General features: G+C 49.4%; 1 protein-coding gene across 1 annotated transcript in view; it reads right to left on the bottom strand.

The window, feature by feature from the left end:
* Positions 1-6,683: 6,683 nt before the first annotated feature.
* The window catches only part of LOC141167523 (olfactory receptor 6B9-like), a 41,903-nt gene continuing 35,770 nt past the window's right edge, over positions 6,684-12,816 (bottom strand). The window contains exons 3-4 of the mRNA XM_073654918.1: positions 7,113-7,237; positions 6,684-7,055 (exon numbers count right to left, since the gene is read on the bottom strand). Of these exons, the coding sequence (XP_073511019.1) occupies positions 6,684-7,055; positions 7,113-7,237 (497 nt within the window). The remainder of the gene's footprint in view (positions 7,056-7,112; positions 7,238-12,816) is intronic.

Genomic DNA, 12,816 nt, shown 5'->3' with positions numbered 1-12,816 from the left:
CTACAAGAGGCAGTCCAGACGTGCAAGGCGTAGAGGCAAGCTATCACGCCAGGTTCTGTCCTCCCAAAGACATCCCATTCTCGAGCCTGAAGAAGGATTGGCCTCCAAATTCTCTGCGGAACACACTTGCAGGCTTGAAGAATAGGGTCGTAAAGGGGGGGTTCTGTAACATACCTGGTGGCGGGCTTGCATAGTGCACCATCTCCCACTATGCAAGATCGCAAACTTGATCTTCAGTCCAGTCTGTTAGCCTGGCTTCTATTCATGCTGTCTGCTTGTCTCTCTTCTGACTGCTTAGGGTGGTGGCTCGGTTACTTCCTGTTTCTTGTAGCTGCTGGGTCACACCCCTAATGCGTCCCCAGCCTATTGCTGTCTGTCACTTGATATTTAAACCTGCTCCACCTTGGAGCTGATGCCAGAGCAACACTTCCCTCAGAGGGCTCCTTGCCTCTGATTTGCCAGGTCCCGTTCTGTTTTTCCCGTCTGTCCTCCTTCCTGGAGGCTGTATTCTCAGGCCTGTCTGAACACGCTCCTAGCCTGTTCATCCCGCCTTCTGAGGGCTGCATACCCAGACCTGTTATCTGTGTCTTCTAGCCTGTTTTTTCGCCATTCTGCGGGCAATACCCAGACTCGCTCCTGTATCTCGGTGCAGTGTCAGTTCCTGTCTGAACACTCAGCTCCTGTCTGAACACTCTCCTAGCCTGTTTGTCCATCATTCTGGGGGCCACATACCCAGACTCGCTCCTGTATCTCGCTGCAGTGTCAGTTCCTGTCTGAACACTCAGCTCCTGTCGGAACACTCTCCTAGCCTGTTACCTGTTTTTCTCTATGTCCGCACATTCTCTTTTTCTGCAGAGTCTGAACCTGCACCTAACTCCTACTCGTTGTCACTGTACTTCCATTTGTGAGTTTAAAGTCCACTCGCTACTTCATTGAAAGTACCTTGTGTGTATCTGATTCTGCCTTTCCCTTCCAGTCAGTTCCGTGTGAATAGAGCCCTGTCCCCTCTGCTCTGCCATTGCTCACCGCTCTGGCAATTTCCCTTTGCTCTGCCTTTGCTCACCGCTCCGGCAGCTTCCCTCTGCTCTGCCATTGCTCACCCCTCTGGTGGTTTATCTCTGCTCTGCCTTACTCACCGCTCCAGCGGTTCCTGCCTGCTCTGCCATTGTTCACCGCTTCGGCGGTTTCCCTCCGCTCTGCCTTTGCTCCCTCCTCTAGTGGCTTCCCTCTGCTCTGCCATTGCTCACTGCTCCAGTGGTTTCCCTCTGCTCTGCCTTTGGTCACCGCTTCAGCGGTTTCCCTCCACTCTGTCTTTGCTCACCGCTTCGGCGGTTTCCCTCCTGCTCTGCCTTGCTCACCACTCCGGCGTTTATCTCTGCTCTTCCTTACTCACTGCTCCGGCGGTTCCTGCCCGCTTTGCCTTGTACACCGCTCCGGCGGTTCTTCTCCGCTCTGCTTTGCTCACCGCTCCGGCGGTTTCACTCTGCTCTGCCCTGACCACCGCACCTGCGGTTTCGCCCTGCTCTGCTTACTCACCGATCCGGCGGTTTCTCTCTGCTCTGTCTTGACCACTGCTCCAGCGGTTCCTCTCTGCTCTGCTTGTCTACCGCATCTGAGGTTCTGTTCTTGAGTCCCAGTCTGTACTGGACCCTATCCAGCCTGCGCTCCAACCTGCTAGTGTCTCCCTGTCTGCACTCCAGCTGTGCTTGCCAGAACCCACCTGTCTGCATACCAGTCGAGCCTGCCTACACCCACCTGTCAGTATGCCAGCCTAAGCTGCCAGTTCCTGTATTCCCCGGTGTGGGTCAACAGCCATATCCAGGGTTTGACCTGGAGTAGCACCTGGTCCCTCTGCTCGGTTCCTCCCTGGTGCACGGCGTCATAGCCGTCGTGCTACCTTGGTCGGATCGGGTTGATACTTAGTTACGCCCCTCCAGGCACTCTCCGGTTCATGGCACAGTGGGATCACTAATCACGCACACGCCAGTCAGTCCAGGCGTGTGCATAACAGTGTGTTAGTGAAGTTTTTGACACCAGTTTGCGGTTTAAAATAGTTACCTGCAGGCCACATATTTAAAACTGTGGTTTGTCAATTACCCGGATCACATATAAGCTCGCTCCACATTCAGTCATTTGTAGTGAGCGTGGAAGATATTGTCCTCCATTTAAAATGGGAAAGACGCATGGCAAGGGATGGGGAACTGGATGTGATGGTGCATTCAGAGGCTGAAGCCGAGGCCGTAAGCAAGCTGAAATTATGCCACAACAAACACCCACATCTTCTCGTCTGACCTTCCTGTCCCAATTCCTACAGAACCACAGCACACCACTATTGAACACAGAGCAGTGTCAAAAGGTTGTTGGTTGGATAGCAGATAATGATTCCAGTCATTTTGCCACCACCACCCTGTCTTCCACACAATCAATTCTCAGTAGCCGTAAGTCTGGACTGCATAATCCTCACCCTCATCCTCCTTCCACCCACCATGCTGAGTGCCCAGAGACAACTGATCCCACACTTTGACACTCTGAAGATCTGTTAACTTTTCCATTTATATATTCGGGCATCTCGCCCAGTCAACTTAAAGCGAGGCAAGAGGAGATCGCGTGTAGCAATGCCCAAATATTGGAGCAGCAACGGTCACACGAAGGCGACAGTGGGAAAGTGTCACAAGAGGTAGATGATGATGAGACACATTTCCAAGAAAGTAAGGAGGAGGACTAGGGTGTGGAAGTGGAAGGAGCAGTGGTGAATGATATAGTAACTTACCCAACCTGGCAGGAGTACATGCAGAGCGAGGACAGCATCACACAGGGGGAGGAAGGCAGAGCACCCCAATAGGCAGGAAGAAGCAGTGTGGTGGCTGCAGGAAGAAAGCAGGCAACCGTTCCCCATAACACCAACAAGAAGGAAGTTGCCAGTACCACTGTTAGGTCTTCCCGAGTCTGGTCGTTTTTAAGGACTCTACCGATAACCTCAAAAAGGCCATTTGCACCACCTGCCAGGCCAGCATAAGCAGGGGTGGCAAAACTACTAGCCTGATCAACGCAAGCATGATCAGGCACAAGGCAGCAGAGCACCAGACTTTGTGGGCCAAACTCCAGGGTCCAGGAACAGTGTCTGCGGGTGGCACCACTGATTTTTCCACTGTTGTGCATGCAAGCCAATCACCTGTCCATTGTGCATGCAGAGATGCCTCCTGCCCTGCACCTGTCATTGCACACTCTCATGCTGCAGCATCAGGAAGCACGTCCACGTTCTTGCTCCAGCGCAGCGTTCAGTTGTCTATACCCCAGTCCTTGGAATGAAAGCGCAGGCCACACAACTAAATTCCAACATTTCGAGAATACTTGTGCTCAAAATGTTGTCATTTAGGATTGTGGAGATGGAAGCATTACGCAACGTGATGGCGGCAGCCGTCTCTCGGTACTCAGTCCCCAGCCGTCACTATTTCTCTGGGTGTCCCATCCCCGCATTACACACGCACGTGTCCCAAATCATTAGCCGTGCCCTCTACAACGCAGTTACCGGGAAATTCCACCTAACCACGGACACGTGGACAAGTGCCTGTGGGCAGGGACGGTCCATCTCACTGACGGCACACTGGGTTAACATAGTTGAAGCTGGGACCCAGTAGGACCTTGGGACGGAGCACGTCCTCCCGATGCAAAGGATTGCGTTCCATAAGTAAATCAGGGTTGCCCCCCCAGTCTACAGCTCCTGCACCTCATCCTCCTCAGCCTCTTCCTCCTCTTCAGCCTCCATCTCTGAAATGACCACATCAGTCACAAGCTGGAAGAACCTGAGCACTGCCTCGGCCAAGCGGCAACAGACTGTGCTGATGCTGATATGCTTAGGTGACAAGCTGCACAATAATGAAGAGTTGTGGACAGCTCTGAAAGAGCAGGCAGATCTGTGGCTGACACTGCTGAACCTGCAGCCAGGCATAGTCTTGTGTGACAATGGCCAGAACCTAGTGGCAGCTCTGAGGCAAGGCGAGCTCACACACGTACCATGCCTTGTCCATGTGCTTATCCTCGTGGTTCAGTGGTTTCTCAAAACCTACCCGGAGCTGATGGATCAGCTTGTCAAAGTATGCCGCCTGTGTGCCCATTTTGGAAAATCACCTACAACTTCCGCCGCCCTTGCCTTGTTTCAGCATTGTTTGCAGCTTCCGGCTCACAGACTGGTGTGAGATGTCCCCATGTGTTGGAACTCTACACTGCAGATGTTGGGAAGGATTTCTGAGCAGAAAAGGGCAGTTGTTGAATAGCAGCATCAAAAAGGCTGTCAGTATTCAGTTCAGACTCCACACATAAGACCACAGGAGTGGAAATGGATGTCAGAAATATGTACCATCCTCCAAAACTTTGAAGACTCCACCAAGATGGTGAGCGGCAATGCCGCCATAATTAGCATCACCATCCCGCTTCTCTGTCTTCTGAAACACTCTCTGCTGACAATCAAAGAGGATGCATTGCAGGGGGAGCACAATGAGATGGACCAAGGAACCATACAGGGTGATTCCACACAGCCCAGCTTCATCTCATCACAATGTGGATTGGGTGACAATGAGGAAGAGGAGGAGGAGGAAGAACAGGAGCTAGTTTCCTGCTCTATAGACGGTACTACCTGCACAACTGTCATACCATCTGTTCAGCATGGATGGCCTGAGGACATAGAGGAAGAGAAGGAGGAGGAGAGCATGATCAGTCGTCCCCTTGGTGAGTACACAGAAGTCTTGCCTGTTAACAATCTGGCAAGCATGGCTGAGTTTGTTACTCTGCCTTTCCCATGACCGTTGCGTTCTCAAAATTTTGGGTGACAGTCATTACTGGTTTATGACACTTCTAGACCCACGCTACAAGGAGAACTTTATATCTCTGATTCCTGAGGCAGACAGGTCTACAAAAATGGGGCAGTACCAGAAGACCCTTGTTGCAGAACTATTAAATAAATTCTCATCTGAAAACGCTGGCAGGAGAGGTCACAGTTTGTTGGACAACCAAGGACTACAGGTGAGAGAGACACAACTCCAATCCAGCAGAGTCAGGGGAAAACTGTCAAAGTTCTGGGAGAATTTTCTCAGCCCCTCCCATCGCACAGGCCCTGAGGTGCGGGGTACTCTCACAAGGAGTGCAAAGTTTTGGAAGATGCTGCGGGAGTACCTTGCTGACCATACCAATGTCCTCCATGATTCCTCTGTGCCTTATAATTATTGGGTATCCAAGCTGGATGAGTAGAATGAACTGTATCTCTACGCCTTGGAGGTTCTGGCCTGCGCTGCCGCCAGCATTTTATCAGAGCAGGATTTTAGTGCCGCTGGTGGAATTAAAACTGATAAGTGTATCCGCCTGTCAACTGAAAAACTGAAAATGCTGACGGGCTGACTCTTATAAAAATGAACAAAGGCTGGATTGGGCCAGACTTCTCAACACCACCGAATGATAGCAGTGTAACAAACTCAAATCCAGTATCTTTTTAGGGAGGTGTATTCTCATGCACATTTTCACACCCACACATAGGTATATGCTTCCTGATTTTGGCGATTTGCTCTTGTACTCCTCCTTCTCCTCATCCTCCACCACCACATCACCAGGGTGATCGAGGTCCATTATGCAACACCCACAAAAATTTTTTAAAGGATCTTTATGATGCCTGTAAAAAAAAATTGTACACAGTAACTTCATGTTTACCCCCCAGAGGTAAATGTTTGTCAGCCCATACACTTAGTGCATGGGCATTACAAGTATAGGAGACCCACTCCTTTTTAATGAGAACATTTTTTATGAGGCCCTCCTCCACGTCTCTTCCAAGGGGCATTGGAGAGCCTCCCAATTTTTGGCAGCCCTTGCATTCACTGCATAGGCCAACACTATGGTAGACCCACTTCTTAACAATAGGAACATTTTTTTCATGAGTCACTCTACGTCTCTTACAAGGGTCATTGGAGTGACTCCCAATTTTTGGCAGCCCTTGTATTCACTGCATAGGCCAACACTATTGGAGACCCACTGTAACAATTATAATGGATAGCTCTGGAGTCCTTTTGCATGGAGACACGACAGGACACAGTTTATAGGTGGAAAGTCTATATTAAAGCATGGTGAATAAACACTAGTGCAGAGAAAACCTCCATAAACACTTGAAGATGCTTGACACAAGAAAGTCTTTGTTTAGTCCAAATACAGTTATATAAATATATATTTAAGCAAATCCATATATTTATATATATATATAATTGTCCAGGGAGGCCTGGATAGAAAGTCTCAGAAAGTCCAGAATTGACGTGTGCTCTGATTCTATTTATAGTAGGTAGGAACAGAACAGAAACCAGCTTACGTGCTCAGCAAATGCAGGTGGGGCAGACGCACAAAGGAAGCAGCACGAGGCAGAAGGATTGCTGGAAACCAGGGTATTCAGCAGGATCTCTTGTGAGTAGGAGACTGGGAAATCACACAGGATTGCAGGAGAGTGCAGAAAGCCAGGAAAACACCAGGAACTGGTCACAGGCAGAATGCTCAAGCACTGCCTGGAGGGTGGGGTGGAGTTGTAAAGCAGAAGACAAAGGGCACATGAGACCAAGGATGCCATATTGTAAGAGGGTAGGAATGCCCAAAAGGTAATAGAAAATGCTCCGAGTCCTGACATTACTCCCTCCTTAGAAGCGGCCTCAGGACGATCATGGACCCGGTTTCTCAGAGAATCTCTTGTGGAAACAAGAAATTTTCTGTTGGGCATTGATGTTTTTCTCAGGTTCCCAGGAGTCCTCTTCAGGGGGATACCCCTGCCACCTTATCAGACACTGGAGCCGATTCCTGCGAATCTTAGAATCAATAATTTCCTCAACCACAAATTGTTCTTGCCCATTAATAACCACAGGCTGCGGAGGTGGCACAACATGTCCCTGGAAGGTAATAGGAAACACAGACTTCAATAAGGAAACATGGAAAACTGGGTGCACCTTCATAGTCCTAGGCAGCTTCAGATGGCAGGCCAGAGAGCTCACAATACTGTTGATCTTGAAAGGGCCAATGAATTTCTGTCCAATTTTCTATGAAGGAACGTTTAACTTCAGATTTTTAGTGGATAACCACATGGAATTTCCTACCATGAACATTGGTGCCGGTTTACTGAATCTATCAGCCAATCTCTTGTAACGTTCTTGAGCTGAGGTCAGAGATTCCTTCAAAACCTCCAGATTTTGCCTCATTGCAGTCAGCCTCTCCTCTACACCTGGAACGGGAGCACTAATCAGAGATCAAGGTAAGATACTCAGAGGGTACCGCAGATTAGCAAAGAAAGGTGTAACCTTAGTGGAGTCACTCTGAGAATTGTTGTATGAGAATTCCGCTAACGGAAGTAACTCCAACTAGAGATGAGCGAGTATGTATTGTTAACCCTTTCACTGAGTATACTCGGGCGAGCGCTGAGTATTTATGGCATGCTAAGTGATATGTTTGAATCACTCCCATGGATTTCCTGCCAATCATTGTAATGCCGCAGCCATGGTGGTTGTGGCATTACAGTGATTGGCTGGACGCACAGTGTCATCAGGTCTATATCAGACCTGGCGCCACCATGCTCGTCACAGTCACTCCGGAATCAGGCAGAGTAGGGAGTGTGCTGCTGCATCAGGGAGAGATTTGCTTGTGTATTAGGTAGTGTAGGGAGAAAAAACATACATTACACATATTCATCTTAACAAACAGTTGTTCTGAGTGCTGATCCATCTGCAGAGATATCAGGCAGGCAGTGTATATAGGCAGGCAGTGTATATAGCAGACTACTGTGCATATCGCACAAGAAGCTCCATTCCCGTTCTGCCTTCTGCTGCTGTTAGATATTTCTATACAAAGGCCTAGGTCTCAGGGGCCAGGAATACTTTTTTTGGATCTTAATCCTCATTATTTGCTTAAAAAGCAATGCAGAGGACACCGTTTTTCTGTGCCATTTGCTGGTTGGCACTGCAGAATACAGCCAGGTCCTTTCCATATTATAGCGCTAGAAATCCATCTATGTAAAATTGTGTTTTCTCCGTCACACTGATCACATATATGTTGTCAGAAAATATTGCTATTTTTGGCCTCCATTAAAAATTTCCTTTAGTGTGTCAGTGAAGCAATTCACACCAGTTTGCTGTTCAAACTAGTCACCTACAGGCCAGGTATGTAAAATTTTGTTTTCTCCATTATACGGATCACATATAAGTTCACTCCAAACTCAGTCATTTATAGTGAGCGTGGAAGATACTGTCTTCCATTAAAAATGGGCAAGGCACGTGGCAAAAGACGGGGATCTGGACATGATGGTGATGGTGCATTCAAAGGCTGAGATCAAGACCATGGGCAAGCTGAAATTGTGCCACAACAAACACCCACATCTTCTCACCCGACCATCCTGTCCCAATTCCTAGAGGACTGCAGCAAACCACTATTGAACCCAGAGGAGTGTCAAAAGGTTTTTGGTTGGATAGCGGATAATGCTTCCAGTCACTTAGCCACCACCACCACCCTGTCTTCCACACGGAAAAGTCTCAGTAGCCGTGAGTCTGGACCGCATATTCCTCATCCTTATCCTCCTTCCTCCCACCATGCCGAGTGCCCAGAGACAACTGATCCCACACTTGGACACTCTGAAGAGCTGTTCACTTTTCCATTTATAGATTCGGGCCTCTCACTCGGTCCACTTGAAGCGGGGCAAGAGGGAATCGCTTGTAATGATGCCCAAATATTTGAGCGGCCATGGTCACACAAAGGCGACGGTGAGAAAGTGTCACAAGAGGTGGACGATGATGAGATAAAAAGTCAGGAGGAGGACCAGGGTGCGCAAGTGGAAGACGAAGTAGTGGATGATATAGTAACTGACCCAATCAGGCTGGAGGACATGCAAAGTGAGAACAGCAGCACACAGGGGGAGGGAGGCAGAGCACCACAACAGGCAGGAAGAAGCAGTGTGGTGGCTGCAGACAGAAGTCAAGCAACCATTCCCCATAACACCAACGCGAAGGAAGTTGCCAGTACAACTATTAGGTCTTCACGAGTCTGGTTGTCTTGTAAAGACTCTGCCGATAACCCCAAAAAGGCCATTTGCACCACCTGCCATGCCAGCATCAGCAGGGTTGGCAAAATGACCAGCCTGACCACCACCAGCATGATCAGGCACATGGCAGCAAAGCACCTGACTTTGTGGGCCGAATCCTAGGGTCCAGGAACAGTGTCTGCAGGTTGCACCATTGCTTCTTACGCTGTTTGGCATGCAAGCCAATCCCCTGTCCATTGCACATGCGAAGATGCCTCCTGCCCTGCACCTGTCGTTGCGTACTCTCATACAGCAGCATCAGGAAGCATGTCCATGTCCTTGTCCCAGAACAGAGTTCAGTTGTCCATACCCCAGTCCTTGGAATGAAAGTGCAAATAGGCAGCCAATACCCCACAGGACACACAAATAAATTCTCACATTTCTCGACTTGTTGCACTCGAAATGTTGCCTTTTAGGCTCATGGAGACCGAAGCATTCTGCAAGCTGATGGTGGCGGCCATCCCTCGGTTCTCGGTCCCCAGCCACCACGATTTCTCCCGGTGTGCTGTCCCCACATTACACAAGCACATGTCCCAAAACATTAGCCGTGCCCTCAACAATGCAGTTACCGGGAAAGTCCACCTAACCCCGGACATGTGGAGAAGTGCTTGTGGGCAGGGACGGTACATCTCGCTGATGGCACACTGGGTTAACAAAGGTGACAAACTGCACAATGCTGAAGAGTTGTGGACAGCTCTGAAAGAGCAGGCAGATATGTGACTGACACAGGTGAACCTACAGCCAGACATGGTCGTGTGTGATAATAGCCGGAACCTGGTGACGGCTCTGAGGCGAGGCGAGCTCACAAATGTACCATGCCTGGCCCATGTGCTTAACCTCGTGGTTCAGCGGTTTCTCAAATCCTACTCAGAGTTGCCGCATCTGCTTGATAAAGTATGCCACCTATGTGATCATTCTAGAAAGTCAGCTATAGCTGCCGCTGCCCTTGCCGTGTTTCTGCAGCGTTTGCAGCTTCCAGCTCACAGACTGGTATGTGATGTCCCCACATGTTGGAACTCTACACTGCAGATGTTGGGAAGGATTTGTGAGCAGAAGAGGGAAGTTGTTGAGTACCAGCATCAACAAGGCCGTCGGTATTCAGTTCAGACTCCACACATAAGATTCAGGAGTGGAAATGGATGTCAGACATATGTACCATCCTCCAAAACTTTGAGGACTCCACCAAAATGGTGAGTGGAGATGATGCCATAATTAGCATCACTGTCCCACTTCTCTGTCTTCTGAAACGCTCTCTGCTCACAACCAAGAGGATTCATTGCAGGTGGAGCCCGATGAGAAGGAGCAAGGAACCATACAGGGTGATTACACACAGCCAGCCTCATCTCATCCCAATGTGGATTGGGTGACAATGAGGAAGAGGAGAAGGAGAAAGGACAGGAGCTAGTTTCATGCACTATAGACGGTACTACCTGCACACCTGTCATACCGTCTGTTCAGCGTGGATGGCCAGAGGCCAGAGAGGATGAGGAGGAAGAGGAGAGCATGGTCAGTTATCCCCTTAGTGAGGACACGGAAGTCTTGCCTGTTAGTAGTCTGGCATGCATGGCTGAGTTTATGTTATGCTGCCTTTCCCATGATGCTTGCATTCTCAAAATTTTGGTTGACAGTCATTACTGGTTGGTGACACTTCTAGACCCAGGCTACAAGGAGAACTTTATATCTCTTATTCCTGAGGTGGACAGGTCTACAAAAATGGGGCTGTACCAGAAGGCCCTTGCTGCGGAACTATTAAAAAAATTCCTATCTGAAAACGTTGGCGGCAGAGGACACACTTCATTGGACAACCAAGGTGTACAGGCGAGAGAGACACTTCAATCCAGCAGAGGCAGGGAACACTGTCAAAGTTATGGGAGAGTTTTCTCAGTCCCTCCCATAGCATAGGCCCTGCATTGCGGGGTACTCTCACAAGGAGTGCAAAGTCTGGGAAGATGCTAGGGTACTGCTATGGCACCCTGCTGTTCACAGGTACCGCAGGACCCAGGGTGCATGGATGGACTTCTCCAAAAGAGGCTCTCATTACATACAAACACCTCCACCCTTCTACCTCATACAAACAGAGGGAGCCCGTTATGGATATATATATGGAGGGTGGAGCCAAGAAGTTCAGGTAGTCAGACAGTCAGAGAGTCTGAGAGCGTGCTGACGCTGAGGCAGACATTGACCAGTAGGCCTTATACCCGCTCACTGGGGAGAAGTCCTGAAGTGCACCCTTCCTACTGAGTACCCTGGACCATACCTAACATCTGCACCAGTAAAGGTATTGAAGCGAATCCCCTGTCTCTGTCAGTTACTCCTGCTGTGCCATGCCGCCTGCACTACAAGCCCCAGCATCACCACCCACCATCAAACTCCACACTGCCCCGGGGGCCCGCTCCACCTTGTGGGGAGCAGAAACATCCAAGCTGCCATCTCATCACCCCCCGGAGGTCTGCAGCAGCGCTGGTAATCCTTACCAGGTGCCACAGGTGGCATCACAAACTATTTACTTTATTTTTATTTCTATCCAAGTTCCAATCCCCTTTTCAAGAGTGACCCAAGGGTACGGGCCCGGGAGCTGACCACTGTGAGGTCCCCAAACCAGGCAAAGACCCGGGTATTGAGTCGTCCCCATCCCCTGGGCACGTCAGTACCTTGCCAACCATACCAACATCCTCTGTGATTCCTCTGTGTCTTATAATTATTGAGTATTTTTAAGCTGGATATGTGGAATGATCTGGCTCTCTATGCCTTGGAGGTCCTGACCTGCCCTGCTGCCAGCGTTTTATCAGAGCTGTTTTTTAGTGCTGCTGGTGGAATTATAACTGATAAGCGCATCCACCTGTCAACTGAAAATGCAGACAGGATGACTCTTATAAAAATGAACAAGGGCTGGAATAGGCCAGACTTCTCAACACCACCAAATTATAGCAGCGTAACATAAACTCAAATCCAATGTCTTTTTTTGGGAGGTGTATTCCCATGCACTTTTTCTCACCCACACATGGGTATGCGCTTCCTGATTTTGGCTAGTTACTCTTGTCCTCCTCCTTCTCCTCATCCTCCATCACCAAATCACCAGGGTGACCGTGGTCCGTGATGCAACACCCACATAATTTAAAGGGTGTTTATGATGCCCGTAAAAAAAAAAATTATACAGTATGTTCATGTATACCCCCCAGAGGTAAATGTTTGTCAGCCCATACTCTCAGAGTATAGGAGGCCTGCTCCTTTCTAATGGGAACATTTTTTTAAGAGGCACTCCTACACGTCTCTTCCAAGGGGCATTGAAGTGCCTCCAAATTTTTGGCAGCCTTTGCATTCACTGCATAGGCCAACACTACGGGAGACTCTCTCCTTTCTAATGGAATTTGTCATTACTGTGGCCCTGTTCTATATCTCTTTAACACCTTTACAGCCCATGACGTATTAATATGCGTCAGTGCCCTTGGCTTTAAGAGCCTTACCCGTATTAGTACGTCATCGCGATCGCGCGCGCACACAGGCTGTGCGGGTGCGATCGCCGCCGGGTGTCAGCTGATTGTCTCAGCTGACACCTGGTACTATGAGCAGGAAGCGGTCCCGCACCGCTCCCGGCACATTAACCCCCACAATGCTGTGATCAATGTCGATCGCAGCATTGCGGTGGCAAGGGGAGGTGATCGGTATACTCACCTCCTCTTCTGGCCTCCAGCGCTGTCTGCTGTGGCTTCCCGGGTGTTTCCATGATGACCCGA

This window comes from Phyllobates terribilis, unplaced genomic scaffold, assembly GCF_046119375.1.
Source record: "Phyllobates terribilis strain yellow unplaced genomic scaffold, ASM4611937v1 Scaffold_11__3_contigs__length_659146591, whole genome shotgun sequence".
In the NCBI taxonomy this organism is placed as follows: domain Eukaryota; kingdom Metazoa; phylum Chordata; class Amphibia; order Anura; family Dendrobatidae; genus Phyllobates; species Phyllobates terribilis.
The sequence above is the reverse complement of the archived record's forward strand: the minus strand, read 5'-3'. Positions and strand labels throughout refer to the sequence as shown.